General features: G+C 40.1%; 2 protein-coding genes across 2 annotated transcripts in view; one reads left to right on the forward strand and one right to left on the reverse strand.

The window, feature by feature from the left end:
• The window catches only part of LOC311357865 (SH3 and multiple ankyrin repeat domains protein 2-like), a gene marked incomplete at both ends in the record, with an annotated part of 36,782 nt that extends 25,892 nt beyond the window's left edge, over positions 1–10,890 (reverse strand). The window contains 8 exons of the mRNA XM_084477886.1: positions 5,320–5,436; positions 6,702–6,869; positions 7,360–7,437; positions 7,843–7,886; positions 8,152–8,260; positions 8,529–8,600; positions 8,834–9,037; positions 10,702–10,890. Coding sequence (XP_084334012.1) covers positions 5,320–5,436; positions 6,702–6,869; positions 7,360–7,437; positions 7,843–7,886; positions 8,152–8,260; positions 8,529–8,600; positions 8,834–9,037; positions 10,702–10,890 — 981 coding nt within the window. The remainder of the gene's footprint in view (positions 1–5,319; positions 5,437–6,701; positions 6,870–7,359; positions 7,438–7,842; positions 7,887–8,151; positions 8,261–8,528; positions 8,601–8,833; positions 9,038–10,701) is intronic.
• A 9,199-nt stretch (positions 10,891–20,089) lies between these two features.
• On the forward strand, positions 20,090–23,408 carry LOC311356890 (transmembrane protein 263-A). The gene is made up of 3 exons (XM_084476744.1): positions 20,090–20,258; positions 20,745–20,844; positions 21,479–23,408. The coding sequence occupies exons 1-3, from the start codon at positions 20,253–20,255 to the stop codon at positions 21,757–21,759; spliced, it is 387 nt and encodes a 128-aa protein (XP_084332870.1). The 5' UTR covers positions 20,090–20,252; the 3' UTR covers positions 21,760–23,408.
• The last annotated feature ends 287 nt before the right edge of the window (positions 23,409–23,695 follow it).

Genomic DNA, 23,695 nt, shown 5'->3' on the forward strand with positions numbered 1-23,695 from the left:
TTTCCCCTCTGACTCAGCCATGACAGCCTCTTTCTGGCCTGTCACCCCAGCCCTCCCCCGAGCTCCCTTCCCCTCCCCTAGCCTCACCCTGACTATTCTTCCTCAGCAGCAACAACAACAACATCAGAACAACAACTAATAATCCACACCGAACAGACACACCGAATCACATCTCACAGCATGAATCAACAGACCACACGTCTCACAGCACTTTATAGCTCATAAAGTGCTAGGTTCCCTTATGTAAAGTCTTATCATAATAATCATACATATTATGATTATTATTATTATTATATAATCTATATAGGATAGAGTAGGATGCAAAAATACTGCTATGGAAATATAATTACAGCAGTTATGTGTTCAGTTATTCCCTCCTCATCACTCATACATTCACGCTGCTGAGTGGTGTGAATGTATTTATTAGAGTAAGCGGCTGCGGCCGCTGTCTCACTGTCACCTGAAGAACCCGGAGTAGAGCTGGTGATAAGTGAACACTGACGAGACCTTTAGATGCCAAACTCACTTATTCTCTTGTCCCTGACCTTTGTTGACGGTAACTGAGAAAGCCAGCCTAACTGCCTCCTGACAAAGGGAAGCTCATCATTTCTGTTATGGTGAGGGATTCTGGGCAGGAAGATCCTTCGACCCATGTTTGTCCCTACAAAAATAAATCTCACACTCAAACACCTTGTCCAGCATCTGCACCACCACCCTCCTGGTGCCCTTTCTGAGTGGCCGGTCAGGACCCGCAGTTATATTTCATGATCAGGCACTTCAGAGGGCGTCAGTGAGTTTATGAACTCCACAGGCACCGCGTCTTTGTGATTGCAGAACCGAGTCCACTTCAAACCGAATCTGGACCTGAACTTCATTTCCCCTGTGTCTGTCCTCATGTTCTCCTTTAGCCTGTGGTCCTGCATGAGATTAGCGGGTTGACATCTGAGGCAGCGTTTGGCGCCTCAAGGGTGCTCTGACTCCCTCAGTTATTTCCACACACTCCACATTAAAGCTGTGGAAACTGAAGATCTCAACCGAGATGATCAACCTGCTCTCTCTGATCAGCATAACCCTGGTTACCAGAGTCAGGGTCAGGGTGTGGATTCAGCTTTGATGGCACAGACAGAGTTTCAATGATTATAATCAGGATCTTGAACCGGAACCTGCTTTCCTACCCCTAACCCTACCCCTAAGCCTACCTAACCCTACCTGACCCTAACCCTACCTAGCCCTCACCCTTACTCTAACCCTACCTAACCCTAACCCTAACTAACCCTAACCCTAACTCTTACCAAAACCCTACCTAGCCATAACCCTACCTTACCCTTACCCTACCTAGCCCTAACCCTACCAACCCCTTACCCTAACTCTTACCCTAACCCTTACCCTAACTCTTAATCTAAACCTACCTCCCTTGAAGTTGTGAGCAGCCAAGTCTGTGTTGTCAACACAAAGCACAATGCCAACCTCTGCCCTGCTTTAAGCTGTGATCCCCTTTAAATTAAAGCTATTTCCGCAGCCTCCAGGAGAATTCAGAATGGTTTCCTCCTTTTCTGCATCGGCTGCCTGATAGACATCCTCACAGATTTCAGTTTGTTATCCAGCTTAAGACTGAGCAACTGTAGAACTGTGTGGCAACTTCTCTTATCTCCTCTTTGTTGAATCTTTCCGACCTATTAGTCAGCTTTTCCCCCTCTGTGAGTTTTCTTGGCTGTGGCACATAATTCTTTTTTGAAAGATAACCTCCCGTATGTGCGATGTTGAGTTCTTTGGGGCATTTCAGGAATTTCTGAGTGAGGCCCGACCCTTGAACAGTTTTTTGTAAGAGGTGATCACAGGAACGGTGTGCGATGTAAATCCGGACACACAAACACACAAACAGGCCATTTCCCAATTATAGTAGTAGGATAGGATAGATCTGCACATCAGACACCATACATACAATTACTCATTCTGAGGCACCTTTTCACTCTACACAATCCTCAATGAGACTCCTTTTTAAATCACTATAGTGTTAATTTGTCACTCATCTTATCTCAATAGTTGTATCCTCAAATCCAATTACATCATATGATTTACAAATAAAAGTACCTCACCTGGAAGGGTTGAGTCCAGAATCCTAAAAAATTTGGATTTGTTCTTGATTTAAGCACTTCTTAGGATCTGTGTTCAGAATCTTCTATCCTTTTATGGAGTATTAAAATATTCTTGGGGGGATTTAAATTCTATGCGTCCTTCTCACGCTCAAAGAAACCGTAATAAAAACGTACAAAAAGATGAAAGAGTCTCCCGGGCAAGCACAAATGACTGTCTCTTCCATTAATGTGAGGAACAGAATGTGCTGTAATCTGGTTGTAGCAAATATAGATAGAAAGCTAATGCAGGCAGCATGATAGAAAGCAACATTGAGAGAAGAGGAGCTTTCTGACAATCTACCACCCACTTAACACAACCAAAGCTGCCTTCCACCCACGGCTGATACATGCGCACACAGCAATCAACACACACACACACACACACACACACACACACACACACACACACACACACACACACACACACACACACACACACACACACACACATTAGAGCTTGCCCACATGAACACATAAAACACAGTCAGGCAAAGACGCAAGCAGTAACATGCATGTTGAACAGATGGAAGCTATTGCACGTGAGCTTACACATTCAAAGCTGCACATATCTGCCATCCCTCCATGCAGTACATTGTATTTGTATTTCTGTTTAAATACAGACAGTCATAGTCAATGTTTGACATGTACTTTTAGCCAACACAAATACCTTGAACAATACATATACACACACATTTGAGTTTATATGAGTGTGCATTATGTGTGTGTATGTGTGTATGTGTATATGTGTGTTTGGAGCTTGGCACAAGACTGGTGTTTACGTGAGCATGGCTATGAACCACAGATCTCTCAGGATGATCCTGCCTGAGGCTCAGCAGAAAGCATGTGGTTGACCCAGCTAAGATAAGGCTGAACACATCAATGACAAGGAAAGGTGGCCACAGCATTGGTGCAGGTGGTTTTGTGGATGTTAAAAATGTAATTACAATTCATCGTGATCCTCTGATTAACACAGTACCGGGAGTCGCTACTGAAGCTGATTGATGAATTCTCCTATGAGGTTATGTATAGAGTTGTTCATTGAACTGGCATGGGGTTATTATGATTTTTGGGGGTTTTGTGGTTCGAATGATTGGGATTTAACCAGCACCTGCGACTTGTCGTTATTGTCTTCTATGTACAAATGCTTTGTGGGTATCGCCAAGAATAGTAGGTCATTAGTCAAATGTGTGGCACCTGTATTTAAATTCTCCACTTTCAGCCCCTTTAGTGAGCTCCTTCTGTTTCTGTTGCGCTGCTCTGTGTTCATTTTTTAGAACCCTTCTATCCCACCTTAAACTCTCTCTCTCAGCCTCTCTCTCTTACTCTCTCTTGATGCAAATTTTATCTAGGCCTTCTGCTCTTGTTTTGAGGTATAGTGATTTACTGTTCAATGATTGCACCCCAATTATGAATTCCCCCACTAAAGTTCTATATAATCTATATAATATCTATATAATCCTTACATCATGCACTTCTTTAACATTGCTTGATTTAAAATGTTGCAACACAGTCAATGTTGAACATTACTCAACAATAAAAAACGCATGTCCCGGGATAATATGATCTCACTGAGCAAATCGATATGGAGGCTAAGATTGGAATAAGGGGCATTGCCTGCCTAATATGGAATGTGAACTCAAGCATGCATGTAGTAGACAATACAAATGTGAAGTCACAAAGTGAAGTCACAGAACACGAGGGTTTTTAGTTTAGTTAAAGATATAACAAAGCTTTTAGAGATGAGTTAGCCACATAATCTAAAATAGGCAGGCATTGCTCTCCGATGAAACAAATATAAACCAATCACTTAAAATAAACCCAGGTCTTCAAGCAATGATAGGCAGGCTGGTTGAGCTCAAAGTAGTTTTCATTAGCAGTCATTGGCAGCATACAAAGTAAACACAGCTTTGCAGTGACCAATGTTGTCCTGAAGGGTGCAGTCAAATCTCATGACAGAAGAGAAAAACAGTCCTGGACCAGGCAGATCTTCCTCAGGCTAGAAGCTGTGCAAAGCAGGCCGGCTTCAACACTGCTAGACAGCCGCAATATGGAATGTCCACGCAAAAAATATTTTCTTCGATAACTTAAAAACCTGCGCCCCCATGTACAATGTTCACATTGTTTCCAACAAAGGAGCAGCAGCTCATCTACTGGTGATACTAACAGGCAGGAGTCTCTCTCCATCCTCCTCCCCATATCTACCAACTATAGCTCACAGCATCCCCTGACTGACCTGCTCCAGGCTTCACTCGTTTACATCTAATAAATGGTCTTTGACACACTAATGTTCTGTCAAATTAAATACATTTCAGTCTAGGAAAGATCTGCCAAGCTTATACATCAATGTTTTCAAAATACCATTTCTTTGCTGAGTGGCAGTGAGGAAGAGATGTTGACCCATGGGTACCAGCAGAACACACTGGGAACATTTAGGAATAGAAAGTAACATTGCATTCACATGCTTGATAAATTGTGTGTAATGTAGATTTACTTATTATTTTGGCCTGAGCTATTATCCCATATAGGCCTATTCTGACTGACTTAACAGTGGAGACTAATACTGCGCTCATGACAACTCGTAAAACAGAAAAAAACAAGCTCAGACCTGTTACAAATGAATTAAATGGTTGTCCAACTCAGAATTACAGGTCTGAAACTTTGTGTATCATTTCAGAGCATTACTTGTCAGACTAGACGTCAGACACAAGATCAAACATGGCGGCCTTCATCGTGAACTGCAATGAAATGATTGTTACTATGAATGTTACTATGCAACATGTGTTTGTATCGTTATATAATTGGTTATATATCTCATTGCACAAGCCCGGGTGATGATAAGAGGGACAACTCTGTTGGTATAGTAGAAAAGAAGTTCCAGACTTCTCTCTTGGGGTTTGTAGACATTGCTGATGTTGACATGAAGGGTGGTGATGTACGGTGAAAGAAGCAAGTGAGTGAAAGTGAGCCTGAGCAGGGCTTTGGCTTGTTAAATGGGATTGTGCCTGAAATGCGTATAATATTGCTAAAATGCAATCACTTGTAGTTGTGCATGAAAATGTTTTAGTGTCCTAAAAATGAAATAGCAAAACAAATAGCAAGACATATATGTGCATGTGACTGTGTTTATATTAGGTTGGCGTATTGCTGTAATTGTCCATTTGTAAATGTGTGTGCTGTGCACTACCTGCTTGTGGAGAGCCGAAATGTGCAAGCCTGTGTTTCCTGTTGCATTCTGGGATGAGATGTCAGCTCCGAAGAGCAACAGCTGCTCCAGGTGCTTCAGGTGGCCGTAGCGGCAGGCCTAGAAACACAGTGGGGCATCTTAGATACAGCTGTGGCTTTTAAAACATGCAATACATTATTAGCTGGTACCACAATACTGGTAATACTAACCCCAACACTACTAATGCTTTACTTTACTACTACTATTACTTTACTATACTTTTTCATAATTAACTTGCATTGGATCAAATTCATTTTTTTTAAAGGGGTGGTGACCCAAAATATTTTTTGTTGTTTTTTAAAAAGTGGTAATATTTCTACCCTGCTCTGAATTTTCCAAGGCACGACAAAGATACACTGTGGCGGCGAGGTGTGTGTGGTGGATGCATGGACCTCGGTCAGAGCAGCACTCTATGTTGACTGCAACGGTGTATGGCCCATTTCATATATAACACTGCTCAGTATAACGCTCATACTCTACGGCTGTACTGGAAAAGAAGTATCACAAAGTTGCCGTGGGTCGTAACCATGAGAACTCACAGCTCAAAACGCATTTCTTTTTGTCTCAGTGTTTGAGTTCAAGCTGAAACAGGCAGTTCACACACTCTGAGCAGCTCATGCCACAAAAAGCCTATAAGGGATCTTAGGATTTCGAGGTCAGCACTTTACCTAATCCTGATTGTTATTCACTTTATAGTCAAGAAGGCTGAATAGGCTTTATACGCATAGGCAGATGCTTGCACTGACACAATCCACTTATTTTTGTAAAAAAGATTAATACAATGTTTCTGAAGTATATACTAAAATAAATGTAGTCAATCCATTCTCTGTAATGTGCAATCCAGCCCTGAAATCTTCCTATACCAACAGCAGTTCTCAGTGGGTGTTGAACCCCTGCTCTTTTTAGCCACTGTAGTTCATTGAATTATTCATTGTAGGGGGAGTGAATAGCATTGCCTGTATTTCCCTGCTTCAAGGCACACTGCTCCTATGTCTTCCCTGCCAAATAAGCTAGATTTCACAATACGCATATTGCAGGTAAGATTGAAAAGCTGTGATTTTTAAAAAACGAGGGACTTAATCGACAAAATAAACACAGTGCTTTGTATCATACATTGTTTTGCCTATGAAAACACATCTTTGGTTGGAATTTGTTGGGTTTGTTTTATCCGTAACATATTTATCTTGCATCATGACCATGAAACCCCAAATCCACCGAATGTAACCAGCACCACCTGCAGCCCAAAAATACAGCAAAATTTCCACACGGTGCACCCCTTATAAAAGCATAACAGAATTGGAGGCTTCAAAAGCACATGTGAGCGTTGCACTATAGGCACCCACCTGGTGCATCTCTGTCCAGCCGTTCTCGTCGCTGCAGCCCAGTGTGGCGCTGTACCTGAGCAGTAGGAGGCAGCAGGACAGCTCGCCCCCCTCCAGCACACTATGGTACAGAGGGGTGAGTGACTGGCTGTCTTTATAATTCACACTCGAGCCCAGGTCCAGCAGGGTCTGGGAAAAAACAGAGAAAACAATGAAAGAAAATCGAGTAAAAGGAAATGTTATGCAAAACCTTTTGTGTTTAGAAGTGTTTACCATTCTATAACCTGGGTTAAAACTATTGGACTGCAATTCCATCATGACAATGCAAACCATTTCCAATTAGCAGCCTATACATACCAGTTAATATAGACCATACAAATTGAATATATGTAATATTAATTCAAGTCAAACAGCCAGTTATATGTTGGCTTCCAGCACCCATATAAACAGAGTTACACCAAATATGGAAGAGCAGAGAAAGTTAACAATGCCATTTGAGAATGGCCAGTACTCTTTTTATTGGTGTTAAAAGCTTATTTAATGAGCCATCTTTTGAGAATGTATCAAACAAGATGCATATCCCCTTTCCCTGACGAGCATTAGAAAAGTGCATTCAATCTTTGTGCAGTGCATATTGTGTTATTGAATGTATTTGCATGTTATTAACTTTAAGTGCCACATGGTTATTGGCTTTGACAGCTTTGTGGAGGGCAGTCAGACCGTCCTGAGATCTGAAGTCCATATGAGCTCCCCCATTCTTCAAAGCAATGATGATAGATGATGAACCAGCCCCCAGTTGGACTGCCAATGTTAGTGGAGTTTCTATACACACACACACACACACACACACACACACACACACACACACACACGCACACACACACACACACACACACACACACACACACACACACACACAACACAAACAGACATACACAAATATTGTAAAAAAAAAACACAGATTTGATCTGAAATCGCTTGTACGAGCAGATTAACTAAAATCCACATATTTAGAATAACATTGAATCCAAAATAGAAGCCATGTAAATGCAACATCAGGTGATATTAGTCCAGGCCAACAAAGTTAATATATCAAAAATGTTCAAAGTCCTTTCAGTGTTTAACTATAGCTTTCCTAGTAATTCATCTACACGCTTCAGACCATCCTGATCTCTGTAACCATCTTCCATCTTCTAATGTGTTCCCCTGTCAAACAAACAAGCCAACAGAGGCAGATATGCTGAATCCCCTTTAAGGTTCGTTATAGCCCTACAAAATAAGAGTATCTAGACTACCTACAGTCTTGGGTGTCTATGGGTGGTATCTATAAATATAAATCAAACATGGCTCATACACTATGTATCTATGTATAGCACTTTGTGCCATTTCATTCAGATTTGGTCTTCATTTCCAATTCCAAATAAAATGACGCATCTGAATTTAATCCCATTTGATGGTTGAGTTGCGCTACCTCCATTCTCTGGGTCATGGTAGTTAGGATCGAGGCCTCTATCCAGCATCTTTTCCACTTTGTCTGTTTCCAACTGCTGAACACACTCGATAAACCGTCGTAAATTAGTCTGTATTAGAAATAGGAACATAGAGAGCACATTACGTTCACACCTCATTAGTGTCACTCTAGCACTGACGCAGGTTTCAAAGTTATTTGTATGTAAATTATTTTCGTTAAATCATTGTCCTAAACCTTTTATTATTGAAGAGACCCCAGGACAGAGGATGGTTTCTTGAAATATACCACTACTTTTTTTATTTTTTTATTTTTTATTATTAGAATAAAACCTTCTCGCCAGATGCTCATTCTATGATAAAACATTTTTTAATACTCACCTGGATGTTTATCTTTGCAATCAACATCTCATTGACATTGGTATGTTTGTAGACGCGACTCTTATAGCGGAACTGCAGAGGCACAAGAGTAAACATCGTAAAAATCTGATGAAAAGCAGACAATGACAATCCGTTTTATGCTAGCCCCTCTCTGATGCATTACGTTTATTCATACCCTTGAGTTACTATTCATGAGTATTTTATGCTTCCCCACTTTTATCTGTAATTTATCTATTTATCAACAGGTAATTGAGCGAGTAGTCCTGTAAAATAGTCCTCCGACACAACAACATAATGTACTATACCTCTAGTGTAGGGACACCCTGACACTTTGGTATAGAGAACTGTCTCAGTGGCTGTTCTTCATCCAAAAACCCACTCTCACGCCCCTGGAACGCAGGCTGAAACAGGCCATAATTCAAGACGTCCCTCAATGGCTGGGTCAGTGTGCACAGAACCTGCTGCTTAGCTGACCATATTGTGGCATCGGACTCAAAGTTCAGGACAATCTGGAGAAGCAAAAGAGTAAAGGTTTCAGTGCTAATTCAAGCGCTCTGACACATCACTGTGGTTTCTACGCCAACGTTAGCTTGCCCTCACTAGCCGGGCACAGAGTCAGCCACTTGCAGGTTTATATTTATAAAGGTCTTCTTGGCCTTTTACCAGCATATTTATCAACCTATGTAGGAGTGACTCTTTTGGCCATTCGCTTAGTTTCCAAGACTATCTCATTTTATCTGTTACCAATGTAAGCATAGAGCTGAGGAAAAGAGTTAGGCTGTTTTGCCCCTTCAAGCCTTTGGACGTTGACTGACCTCAAAATGCACTTGTTTCTATAAATGCTTTGAAAACATTCATCAAGGGTTCAGAGTCAGCCTATCAAGCCTGCAAATGTTTTTAATATGACCTTTCCTGGTGTATCTCTACGAATCTGATAACTGCTCTCAATAATCAGTTCATGCTGTCATTTATTATTTATTGTCTGTGGAACCTTTATGTGACTTATTCTTCTGTTTTATATAGGCCAGGACGCTTTTGAAAAATAAAAGATGAGAAAGCAAAAGTCGAAATAGGAAGACGTTCATCCATTTCCCGCCCCTGATCTGTAAATAGAACGTTATGCATGCGTGTTGGGAAGTCAGATGCTTTCACACTTGTGTCCGATGTGTTCCGAATGTGTCCCAGAACACCTACTGATATGGTGTGACAGATCCCATCCTTTGTGCATCTTGGTTAGATTTACACCTGGATTTGAATGTGTTTGGCGAAATCAGATTAATCAACATATTTTATGCTAGATTTATGGGGGTCCAAGACTCTTCTCTTGGAGGTGGAATGGGTTGCAGAGCCCTGAATGTTCTGCAGCATCCGTCCCCATCTTCCAAAAACATAAAAAAACACATTTTCAAGGAAAGTCTCTGAAACCTACTTGTGCACTTATGTTGATTGAATTATATAAGCTCTAGTGTTCAATCTAGAACATTGAGATGTACTAGCTGTGGAATTTAGAATGCATTTTGTTGAAATGACCCATCTCTAATGTAGCCATTTTGCAGCACCCCCAGTAGAAAATATATAGATTTAAAAAAAGCTTCTCTGCACTGTTCTTTTATACTTAAGTCGGTCTTGCAGCAGTTATTGTGCAGTTACTTCAATTTTGGGCACATGCTTTGATTGTTCTCAGCCACAGTTTTCACCAATTTCACCTCGCGACTGCAGGGACCGCAATCTGAACACATTGCATCATTATCCTCCATTATCCATTATTAGTCTGACAATAGAAGAACATGGTGTTTGGTTATTCATAAAACATAAATAACAGTCCCACATGCTGCCAAGCCAATCACAGCTTTGTTCATGAATTATAACAAACTATGTTCTATGAATGTTGTGTTAGCTCCGCTGTCAAATGTCTGTCAAAAGTTAACTTGCATTTTCTACTGAAGATTTTGAAAGTGAAAAAGGATTTGTTGTTTTCAGACACAACAAAGTTTTGTGTCAGACTGGGGGAACGTGAAGGAATGTCAGCGGCTCTTAATTGTGCTTATGATTTTTCCTGCGAAATTCACAAGTTGAAAGATGCTTTTTGTCATGCAAATTATGCTCATTGTGTTGTTTAAGAAGAGTAAGAACGTTGTTTTGTCTCCAATCATTGTCACATGAGTTCACCCACCGACTGTTGCAGGTCTGGTATGACCACACAGATGACCAGGGAGGTCTCCGTGTCCCGGCTACTGGAGACCACTGTCGTGGCCCCTGGGCCCCGTGTTTCCTCCCGGGAACTCCCACTGTCGTCGCCCCCTGACCCCTCAGATAGGGACAGGGCCATCTCCTCTTCACTGGATGTAGGACTGCACGTCATGGCTGAATCACTGTGAGAGGGGGCAAAACAATTGCAATAAATAAGAGTTTTGTCTTTCACACATGCGAGCAGTGTAGTACCTGGCATGGTCATCTAAATAAAACAATCATATTATCTAACTAAATCCAGTTAGTACCATTACTCAAAGTGGTGAAGTAAGGTCCTCTGTTCTCAAACAACCCCTCCACATATCATTATGCTCACTTACTTACGTTAACAGCTTTGGGTAAACATCAAAATGAACATTCACATTTGAAAATACTGTAGTTATGTTGAGTTATGAAGAAAAATGACCAAGGAACCACAAAGAGCAGTGGGGACCTCTCCACCCTGTTCAGGGCATCCTCTGAGTGAGCGTGGAACATAGAGTGTCGCTTTTGAATTGTTACTACTTCAGCAGAATGATGGACTCGCTGGGGATCGCTCTAACTTGAAAATAGTTTTAGTTTTACCATCTGCTAACTTTTCCCTTTTATATCAAAGGTGAAGGTTGACTTTGAGAGATGGTGTAACCTTTGCCATTTATTGAAAAAAACTAATGTTGTTTATATTTTAATAGTTTTATTATTTATTCCAACAAATGGCTAATTTCAAATTACATCTGGAAGTCTAAACGAGGTGGGACATGGGAGATTCTCAGGCTGGCTCAATTTCCTATTACATACTTTGGATACATTTTAGACACATGGGGGACCATGGTGGAAGGTAGTGGTTTTTCACTTCCTTCCACCTCCTGTTCTCCTGGAGAAGGTCCTTCTTCAGGAAAGGTCAAGCCGGAGTGATTTCTGTTTTGTTACAGAGATATTTATCTGGACAGAAACGCATACAAGAGTGACAAGATGGAGGTTTCATAATGCGATTTTAACAAATGTATGTTGTGTTCTTTACAGAAACATTGTCTAAGGAAGTTGGTGTCCGGAGATCGTTGTACAACATATTTAACAATCATCACTCATGACAACAGTTCCTGTTAACTTAAAGGGAGAGTGTAGTCTGGGTTATGTCCGAGTTTTGCCTGGTAGGCATTAGTTTATTTTCTTTTTCTGAAAGATCGAAGCCATGCCAGCATTCAATGTTAATTTATAGTATGAATTGTGAGACTTCTTGCCAGTCAAAACTTCTCATATATTATTCTGTATTTAGAGGGATTTCAAACATACTTGACCGTGGTTTTAGTTGTGCCATGTCTGTCATTTTCTGTCACCATATAATGTTACCATAATGTCACCATATAATGTTTCAATCAAGAAGTGGGCAGCCCTCAACTCAACTCAAGATGTTTTGCTCAAAACCCAGGTAACAGATAACAGTGGTAACAGTGATAAAATTACACTTTTAACTGGTAAATCACCACAGCATCATGTCTTAATGCTGTGCACCAGCCCTGGGCAAGTCTTCATGTTTACATTGACATCCTCCACGCTACGTTTGGGGGATAAAATACCTAGGCCAAATTCAAACTGCGCAACCTAGATTTGACAAACTTCTTATTTGGCCCCACAGCCAACAACACTTCAGCGTGGTTCTTTTGCTACTACGTTCTCTACTCCCTCTTTTGAATGCTGCCAAGGGGTTCTTGTTTCTTATTGCCACCATGGGCCGGAGAATTAAATTAGCAGTAAAATAGTATTGCTTCTACATAATACCCAAAGAAAAATGTAGTGTTTTCCTTCTCCTACTCTCAGCCAATATTCACCCAACCCTGGTACGGTTGTAAATTGCCTGAACACTCCGGAACACACCACAATGATTTTAAATCTAGATCTGGTAAATTCTAAACTATCTCTAAATGATGTGTCCAAAAAAAGGTCCTTAAAAACCTAGTTGGCGATCAGTTAACAGATTTTTTTTATCCCCAGTGGCATTTTGTCACACTTATGCCTTACTTATGCCTCCCTTGGTAGTGATAAATTACCTAGAATTTGGGGCACTGGATAACATTTAAATGTATGCCACCCTGTTTATTGATCCATCAAATGCATGTGATACAGCATGGACTTTTTGTTGAATATACATTATACACACATACATATATACATACATGTCATGTGCAGGAAAGCTTTGGTTTGTTTGGTATCAGCTATACCCAGTGTATTCAGATGGCTATCCTATCTCTCAGGGGGTCCCTCAAGGCTCTATGATTGGGCCCATATTGTTCTCCTTGTAAAAAAAAAAGTGTGACAATGCCTTTGTGACAATTTTCCAAATGTCACATAGCATCTATATATTATAATACAAACTTAATGTAATAGTAGGTAGCCTGCCTTTATAATTTAGTTCAGGCCCATCTCCGACAACTTGAGTTGGTCTTAAATGTTGACATATCTAGGTTAATGGTATTCTCTAACAAAAAACGTGGCAGTCTTTATTACATTTGAAACTGAAAACAGATTAATATGTGAAGTTATCATTTATTTGTTGCACTCAAATATAACCAAAATGAAAAACTCTTACCAAGCACTTGTCACAGCTGCAGCTATGTTATAGCTATAGAATAAAGAAGACAATGAAAAGCACAAACCAAGTCTGACCTTTTCATTTTATATTACAGTAAGAATGGAAAATTGCCACTTTGAATGCCAAAATCTGAGTGTATTTGGCATGGATTGTGTGTGGGCAAATTAAGAACAAACAAGTATTTAGATAGCCGGAAAATGCAGTGATATAATGATCTGCTTCTCTGCAAGTTGTGGGCTGTCCTGATCTGCTGGCAGCTTTCTCTGCTCAGTTCTGCAAACACAGACGCACTCAAAGGCCAATATGCACACCCACTACATCTCCATATTTATTTTCAATAGATTTACACCATTTCACCATAATATTAAGCTATTACAAAAGTACCACATTATGCAAATTAGCAGTAGGTAGGTAGTTGTCTGGTATCGGTACACTGAACCACCCTAGTTTATATTTCTATAATTAGTTTTACACAAGGCATTGTTATTTTATAAATTGGGTTGTGTGTGTGTGTGTGTGTGTGTGTGTGTGTGTGTGTTTATGTGTGTTTATGTGTGTGTGTGTGTGTGTGTGTGTGTGTGTGTGTGTGTGCGTGTGTGTGTGTGTGTGTGTGGTTGTGTGTGCGTGTGCGTGTGTGTGTGTGTGTGTGTGTGTGTGTGTGTGTGTGTGTGTGTGTGTGTGTGTGTGTGTGCGCGTGCGTGCGTGCGTGCGTGCGTGTGTGTGTGTGTATGTGTGGGATCCTCACTCTCGGTATACCTCCATGAACACCAGAACACTGCTCGTCCGGACAAATGGCTTTTAGTCTTACTGGTCCTTCCACATGGATCACATGGATTTATTTCCCACAGACAATTTTAGTTTATTGTATTAGTATGGAACTGGACTGGAATGAATAGTCATTACATTTGACATTTATTTTTTGTCATGTTTCCATGTTTGGAAAAATAGATTTCACCTTGTCAAAAAGCTCCCAATTAATAGAAATCAATCGAAAAGTTACAAATGAAAGGGGACCACATAACTGTCCAAGTGTTTCGGTGGTTCTGCTGAGAGACCTTTACGCATAGGCCTAGGTCTCACCTAAACCCCGCCTACTGCCTGCACCCCATCATTGAGCTCATCCTCTTCCTATCCGAGTTTCATCTTGGGGATTACGATGGGATTGGGTTTCAAAGTACTTGTCTTCATTCCCACCGCTTCTCCCAGCTGGTAACCCGCCACCACCCCAGCTCCACCTCTACCAGGGGGACAGGCTAGGGGGAGGTTCCTGCCCCGCCTCCAGGAGTCAGACATGCGGGTTAGCGGCTCCATCCTGCGGCCGGTCCTTGCCCCAAATCCAATGCACCCTCCGTCTCTTGATATATTTCATGTTATTTACTAATATCCAATTATTGAAACATCATTGCGTCACTTTTTTGTTTTCAAGTCTCTCTTAGTAGAAGGGAATGTTTCCTCGCCAGTAGCCTGCGCGTTTTTTTTCCAAAACTGACTCATTCTGTCAAACTGCATGCAACATCATTTAATATTTTATCATTGGTGCAATAGATATTTATATATTTTCTGTCAACATATACTGTTAATTCCTTTTATCAATGTTTTTTTTTTTTTTTTCCCAGTTTAAAGCATTCTTATTCAAGGGTTATGTAAATTATGTATAGATGTTGCTCCAATTTCTCCTCTCTAAGCTTCTTATTATCGGCCACTCCCACCTTCAAGATCAGAAGAGCAACCGCAAAATAGCCTAGATAGACAAAGTCTATGCTAATAAATCAGCCTGGAGATAACACATTAAGTAAGATATATAGGTCGGATGTAAATAACTGTAGGCTACATATGATTTCATCGTCTGTCCCCATCAAAGCAAGAACGCGCAAGCACATTGCAAACATACAGCTGCTAATCAGTTTTTTTTACTATAATAAACGGATAGTTTTTACATGTTAAGCTTGTGAATATTTTGCATAACTGCAACTGCATATGTACACGTAGCAAGCAAACAGAGAAGGAAACAGGCGTATTCGCATCAATAATGGCTAGCGTCTAAACCAGAGCATCTTCGTATGTTGGTTGTTGAGCGTCTCACCTTCGTGGGAATGCGAAGTCCTCAGTGCACCTGTCCACCACCTCTTTTAAATTCCATCGAAGCCCGTATTCTTTCTAAAAGTAGCGTAACGACACCATTATGATCGAAAATTGGATAGAATCCTCAGCCGCGAGCACCAGTGTCGAGACGCGCGCACTGAGTCTTGCTTTCCCTGCCTTTTGATGAGGGGGGAACAGCATTAAAAGACCCGTGTTTAGTACTACCATAACGACCACGTCCCACAGCGTATGAAGGCGTGAGCTAGGCTTTTGGAAACGTATGCACTTTTTTCTTTTTCTTAAACCATAATTTTGAGTGACCGAAAGGAGAATCGAAGTGGCGAAGATATGAGGAGAAGACTAGAGGGAGGGGGGGGAGGGATGGAGCGAGGGAGCGAGGGTGGGAGTAAGATAAAGATTATGGCATAAGGCAAAAATATACAAATACGATCATTTTTATATTAAACGTACATTTCTATATGTTTGAATAAATATGTATCAATAAAACTTGAAAAATTAAAAGGGGTTGGTTATTTCACAGAGCAGATATTCAAAATTTGCTTAACTCTCTTAACCGTGTGTGTGTGTGTGTGTGTGTGTGTGTGTGTGTGTGTGTGTGTGTGTGTGTGTGTGTGTGTGTGTGCGTGCGCAGTGTGTGTGTGCAGTGTGTGTGCGTGTGGCTGGTCGAGGTATAGGAGGAACTGTGGCTATGTGAACATGTGACATGGTGTTTATGGAATGTATTTATAACCCTATTAGTCTTTGGCACCTCAGACGGGTAGAGAGCCTCAGAAGTCTTTGGGATGGTTTGAGTTTTGGTTCAGAGGCCAAACATCACAGCACAGGTTCTTGTCCTACTCCTGTGGCTGTTCCCCATCTGCCAAGAGCTCTGAAAAGTAATTTATCTTTTTTAATTTAATAAAATGGATAAATGAATTTAAAAAATATATATATTAAAAAAAAGATATATATATATATATATATTTTTTTTTTTAAGTAAAAAGTAATCAAAAATAATGAATTTATATTAATGGTTACCACGTAGGAACAGTATAACTGACTTTGAGATGTATATAAATATACTTTTTGACATTTCTCTTGAGATAGGTTATTTGAAAGGTGTGGTGGATACATCCCTTTGTGATGTATGATCTTCCACATGAATAAAGTAGCAGTGCCCATAAGATCCACCTGTGTACTAAATCCAAATACTGTTCATAATATTTGACACACACTTCAAGATATTTGACTGTTGTGAGGAAGCGAAACCTACACACACACACACACACACACACACACACACACACACACACACACACACACACACACACACACACACACACACACACACACACACACACACACACCTCTGCCATTACATACACACCTCTGCCATTACTGGCCTTTAGGCCTGCTAAAAAGATTGAATTGAAGTAGAATACAAGTGAATTACATTCAAATTAATGCTTTTTAAAATGGCATCTCTCAAATGTTGCATCACACAATGCTCTCCCATGCTCCACACATCCAGACCAATACCTTTTAACATTTGTCATTCATAGACCAACATTTATGCAAGCCATCAATGAATTATGAGTTATGCACACAGCTGAAAGTTGAACTAGATACAAGACAGATTGTATTTGACAGTATCTGGATATGTTCTAAATCAGACACATGATCCACATACAAATCCAAAGCTGTTATATAAAGTATTTAGAATTGGTCAAGTTTGGGCATTGGACAGATTCAAACACTAGGCAACATTAATTGCTATTAATGTAGTGTACTGACAGTGTATTGCAATGCACTGTCTCCTTAGACATGTTTTACAGTATAAAACTGGCTAATGCAGAACCAGCAGTTACCTAGCAACGGCCATGGAAAGAATCCATGGAGCCATCATGGCCTCCACTGAACCAGTAGGAACAGCTCTGAGAGGAGAATGTGAACTAGTCTGAGTCTGAGGGACTGAGGGACTGAGTCTGAGGGACTGAGGGACTGAGGGTCTGAGGGACTGAGTCTGAGGGACTGAGGGAATGTGATGAAAACTGTGTATGTAATGGGGGAACACATTTTATAATTTGTATTTAAAATAGAAAATAAATTATACAATTGATAAATTAAGAAATAACATCTTGATAATAGCAAACATATAGACAACGTCCTGTTTCACTCTCTGTATGCATCTACAGAGAGAAAATAGAGAATAACTCTTTTCTGAGGGAGGACAGAAAAGGGAGAGTTCAGAGGATGCAGAACTGGGGCATAGACATTTATCCTCCCCCTTCTCTCCTTTAGTGTAAAAAAAATAAAAGTGAAAGGCCATGTCAAATCCAATGGGACAAGAAAAGCATGCGTGATCGACCACATTACTCCTATTCCCTCCTCCCTCCGCTTGCTTCCAATTGATGTCAGGTCAGATTTTAAGGTGCTGCTGCTTATCTATATGATTCTGCATGGATTAGCACCATCCTACCTGAAGGTCCTTATTGTAGCCTTATGAGCCTTATATTGTCCCTCTCTGCCTTCAGAGGTGCTGGCCTTCTTTAAATTCCAAAATAAATTAGCAGGAAAAAGTATGTTCTCTATCAATCTGTGAAATTGTCTGACACCAGTAATCAGGGAGGCTGACTATGCTGAAAAATTCTAATCCAAACTTACAACCAGCCCCTTTACGCTCGCATTTGGCTAATGAGAGCCGAGTGTCCCTGGGCTCTCATTACAGCTTAATCGACTCGTGAGCCAGCACTTGCCCACCCCTGCTGCCGATAGGTACGGGATTAGAGGTTCTCTACATGTTCCATGTCCTCCCTCCCCCATCTAACCTGAAGGCTATCTCTGTTTGAGTGTGATTCTATGATCATTACTGCATGCTTGGCCACCCCACGTTCTTGGCCTACTAGCTTGCTCACCAGCCAGCAATCACCATGGACAATCCAAATTATTAATTTTGTATATTACATTTCAAATGTATGCTTGTATTACTACCATGTTGGTCATTTATGGCACCCATCGCACTCCTTACCATCCCTGAAAGGTGGGATCCCACTCTGCGTTCCTTGTAAACAGTTCTTCCTTGTTCATTAAGGGATTGTTTTCTTGCCCTTTGTAGGGCTTAAGATAGGTCATAAATTTATGGCCTGTAAAGCACAATGAGACTGTAACTGAAAATGGGCTTGCCTTGACTTAATATATTAGTGAGAAAAGAAATAGTGTTCTGTAAAAATGGTAAATGTTGATGAGTATATTAGTTTATTATATATATTAGTATATACTCAATACACATTCTAACAACAACATAAACAGGGAATATCTTGTATGTTAAATCTAGACAAAGAGAGGCATTGCAAGGAATACAGGATGCAGTGGAGGAGAGGAGAGAATCGTGAATTGGTCTATTAAGCTGATTTGCCTGACGGTAAGCCTGTACTGCTATGTGCTCTTTGTCAGATTGTTGTCACGTTGCTCTGTCTGCTGTACCACATATTTGCATATGTGCTCGCATCTTCATTTCGTCTCACACTGACTCTGTAATTAGATCTAGGATAAAGGCATGTAATTTTTAGATGCACTAGGAGTATATAGTATCATATGGATCTAAGCAACAGATGATCTGATGGAAGTGCCGGTGGTAGATTTGGCACTATACTACACAATACTGCTTCATGGCAGTTTGAGAGAGGCACACAGGGAGGGAAATGGGGGAAATGGTGGAAATGCAGGAAATGGAGCAGGGGCATAAAGCTATTCACCTTTTCCTCCGATAGTCTTCTCCATCTTTTATTTTCCCCTATCCTCTCGAGAGCAGGGGGAGATTCCTGACTTTGTAGCTGGCGAAATGTTGGTTGGCTCACGTTTGGCAGATGTTTTCATCGGCAATCAAGGAGCAGATGCATGATGATAAATGACCTGACCTAGTTTCCATGGTGTCTCTCCATGGTGCTGAACTCCCCCATGACCCTGCTTTTACAAAATCCTTTCAGGTGTTATCATCATTTGTGGACAGGACTGTAAACCCCATTATATTCAACAACCATCAAGCAAGATGTCTGTTTGATGTGGGTTCCTGCACACATTATGTGCCATAAGAATGTGTACAATAGAACACAATATAATAATGGAAATATATAAATGGAGAGATTGTACTTTCAAAGCCTAAAGTAAAAGGTAATTGTGTGGAGGCAAGCAGTTGAAAAGTGGCAGCAGTGTTAGGGCAGAGAAATAAAAAAGTATACATGTATTCAATACAATGAATTGAGTTGGGATTGTGAAAAGAATGGAGAGGACCAGGAAGGAGCAGGTCATAATATCAAGGTAACATGGTTACATGGTGGTTGTAATGAGTAAAATATTAAAAATCACATTACAGATTTATTGGAAACATCAACTAGTGTCTAGGAGAAGGAGTGTCAGAAATTAGGAAACACTTTAATGTTTTTTGTTATAGATATAGAGGATTGGAAAAGTTATACATTAGGTCAAACGATGGCGGTAGTGTGACAATAGGGATGCAAACCACCATAAAACACCATGAAGAAGAAGAAGATATTTATTATCCAATAGAGGGCGCTGTTTGCAGCCCTGTAGAGCCTTTGAACCAACACCAAGAATAGAAACATTGCGTCACGTCCTCTAGGATTTGTGATCATAGGAAAACGATAGAGCATCTTATGTACTATGCAAGGGAAACGCTGCAGAATTACTCGCCGCGGGAGATAAATATATCATTCTAAAAGCAAAGTTTAAGATTTTACTTTACTTTTTAAATGTAGCTATCAAAGACGAATTGTCTGCTTTTAAGTAGTTTTCGAGTGAATGATATGAAGGTGAGTGGGGGTTGGGGTTGGATTTTGTGACAGTCCGTTTTGAAAAGGCTCATGACATGTCTGATGATGACCGTGTCAACGTTTCGATATCCGTGTGTTGTCATGTTGATCATTTGCAAACATTTTTTGTACATTAAAATATTCAAATAATCAAGCTTTGGTCTAGGAGGGCATAGTAGTACTAAGTTCACGAGTCGTACGTTGGTTTTACATACAAACACTAGGCTGAAATAGTTCTGCTGTTTTTTTCCATCGTTTAAAAATGGTACTTGAGCATATGCTAGCTTTTAGGGTTTGGTTGAGAGCTTAGGGTCAGGGCTGTTTACTATTGTGGTTAACTAGTAGTGGTGCTATTTCCGTTAGCAGCAGCGGAAATACACGATTAGTTCCCGCAGTTAATGAAAGGCACAGCATAGTTGGAGTAGATATGTTGATCATAACTGTAATATTTGCAATTTGTTACCATCGGTACTCTTTCCCTATCAGGTCCTCACAGAGCAGGAGATAGATGAAGAGGGCAACTCCCGACACCATGACAACGTTGACACAGAGGAGCATGAGGGAGAGACTTCCGGTCCCCCAGAGGGTGAGACACCTGCTCCCTCCTCCTTCATACAACTACTCTAGTAATACAAAACACGTGCATGTGTAAAGGTGTATTTTGTTGCAATTCTCTGGGCAAATGTTGTTCTGCCGTATAGGTAGGTATATCTCTTGGCTGTGACTGAACTCGGAAGACAACACTACTTTACAATGTGAATTTTGAATAGAGATGATGTCTTCAAATGTATACCATCATCAAGTTTCATCCTAAAGAACAACATGTTCCCTGCAAATCCACCATTGCAACAATTCTAGCCATCTTATGTATTTTTTAATTATCCAAGTTAACTGCCAACTACTGCATACTTTTGTATTCTTGCTAACTTTAAGATATGGTTTTCTTTCTGTTCGGCTATCACACACAGCTCTATTCTTGTTCCCACGAGAGAGTGAGTGAGTGAGTGAGTGAAACTGACTTTGGGTTCCCTATACTTTCACTGAATTAGTTCCTCCAACTCACTGGGCTTTTAGTATACACATAAGTACACATTTGGAACCATGGACCTATGTAACACAACTTAGAAATCTTTAAGTGAGGTGATACAGAAATAGTCACTATATACTCATATTAAAGTGAACTATTCTCCCCTCTTCATTTTGTTGACTTCTTCTCTTAGACGGTGAAAAAGACCATCCCAAATCAGAAGGCGGAGTCCTGTGGAAAGTGGGAGGTGGCCTATTCACTATGACCCGGAGTGTGGTGGGGGTGACACTCGGAAGTGTGGCCTGGGTTGGAACCAAAAGTTTCCAGATCACCAAGACTGCAGTGACCAGTGTGCCTTCGGCTGGCGTGGGTCTGGTCAAAGGCAGTTATTCTATGGTAACGGGGGGTGTCGGAGCAGTGGGGTCAGCTGTTGCCAGCAAAGTCACGACCAAAAAGAAGGACAAGGCTGACTGATGAACAACTGTGAGTGCGTGCGGAACGCTTCTTTTTGTTTGTGTGTAGCGCTTGTGCATTTTCTCCATGCGTGTTTTGTTTGCATATGTACAAAAGGTTGGGACGCTGATGGGTGAAAAAAAATCATTGATATGTGCGTAGCTGGAGCTTGAGATGTTTCATGCTAAGGAGAAGTGAAAATGCATTTTCCTGATAAATGATCCAAAAATAAGCCAGTAGTGGTCTATAGTTGGTCAAAAATACTACAAATGATCTCTTTCCTGACAAAAATATAATAGAAACCCTGGATGGAAAATAGCAGTGTAACAACTATTTTATATGGGTTTAGGGATACTTAATTATTTTAAAAATGAATAGATATACATAATAAATTAATTTTATACACTTGAGTCCTTATTTTATCTTAGTCCTTGGAAGACCTGCTTTCGCCTCTAAGATGTGGCCTATAAAAAAACGTTTCAGCCATACCTGAAATGACCTTGAAACAGTTAAATTGGCCTTAAAACCTCTTATGCATAAAACGTGTGCCATGTGCAATGGCTTGTGATAAGGATTTGTGTTTGTTCACAGTTCATCCATGATGATGGAAGCAAAAATGTGGGTTAATTTACCTCCTTTCAAGGAAATAAGTATCAGTGACCATTTGAACAGGAGAGACAATTCCGAAGTGGAATTCCACCAGGATTGGTCGCTTTCAAATCTTTTTATAATTCTTAGAATAGTATTTAAATGATCTGATTCATTTACTGGACAACCAATTATGATCCAAACTGTGATACAACAACGATCTGATGTGGTCTTGGATTAATGTGAAGTACACCTTTTTAATGGCTGCAACATGAACTGGTTTGAGCTGGAGTGTGTACACATCACTAAACCCCAAATAATATGTTATCCCTTTGGGCTGTTTTTGTTCAAAACTTGTTTTGCAAAGAAAAAAAAATCACTCAATTAGTTTGTATTCATTTATTTAAAAATAATTTGAGAATAGAATAATAGAGGATATTATTTGAGAGTTTTTTCATTTTGTGTGTTTTCGAGTGAGCTGAGAGCAATAGTACTAGATTATCATTTGTTTTTACCTGGATGAATTTTCCCGAAATTTTGTAACAATACTAAAGACAAATATATCGATAAGATGTGTAAAACCATAAAATAATCCTAAATTGTTACCATATTTTCATATTGTTTTTCGTAAATTTAGTTTTCAAACAGAATCTTGACGTTTCTATTCAGTCCAGTTGCTTTCATGTATGTATGCCAATGTAGGAAGAAACTTGTGTCAGTACACCATGTATCCATGTGACATCTTAGTTAAATGCTACATATCATTCAGCTGTGTTGAGCTCAATGTAGTAATCTGCATGTTGTTCTCAATCTGAAACTATTGTGAGCTTCACCAAACCCTTTTACCATAGATTTTTTTTTTTGCTTTTGTTTTGATTTCTCTGTGAATGTCGGTAGTTATATTATATATATAAGTTTCAGGCCCAATGTGGCCTTCATCCAGCTATATATCTTAGTTTTGTAATCTTTTTTAAATCCAATTTTTCCTTTTCTTTCTTTTTTCGTGTATCTTTCAGGCTGTTTTTGTCTATTATAGAACTATTTTTTCAGAAGGTCAGTTATGCTGTATTCTATAAAGTAAAAACTGCTGTATTCTCTGTCACGTGTCATTCATTATTTGGGTGGGAGACTGGGACCAAAATATAGAGTAGTTTAGCTTGCAGGACAAACAAATTTTGGCCTTTTTAAACCATTCTACTCTTTTTTTTTCACTCTTTTTAAACCATTCTACCTCTACTATCTATTAAAATGCTTGGTGTTCATCCTAGAATTTACACCTTTTAGAGATATAATTTAATATAAATTAGATAAACAGGTGCATATGACTCAAGAACTGATTACATTAAAATGTAAATAAGCTTTGAGGGAG

The sequence above is a fragment of the Micromesistius poutassou genome, assembly GCF_964030765.1.
Source record: "Micromesistius poutassou genome assembly, chromosome: 13".
NCBI lineage: Eukaryota > Metazoa > Chordata > Actinopteri > Gadiformes > Gadidae > Micromesistius > Micromesistius poutassou.

Excerpts from the sequence above, each read along its gene's own strand:
- LOC311356890 (XM_084476744.1), top strand. Across the intron at positions 20,845-21,478 it reads GACTTCCGGTCCCCCAGAGG|ACGGTGAAAAAGACCATCCC; the intron begins GTGAGACACCTG and ends TTCTTCTCTTAG.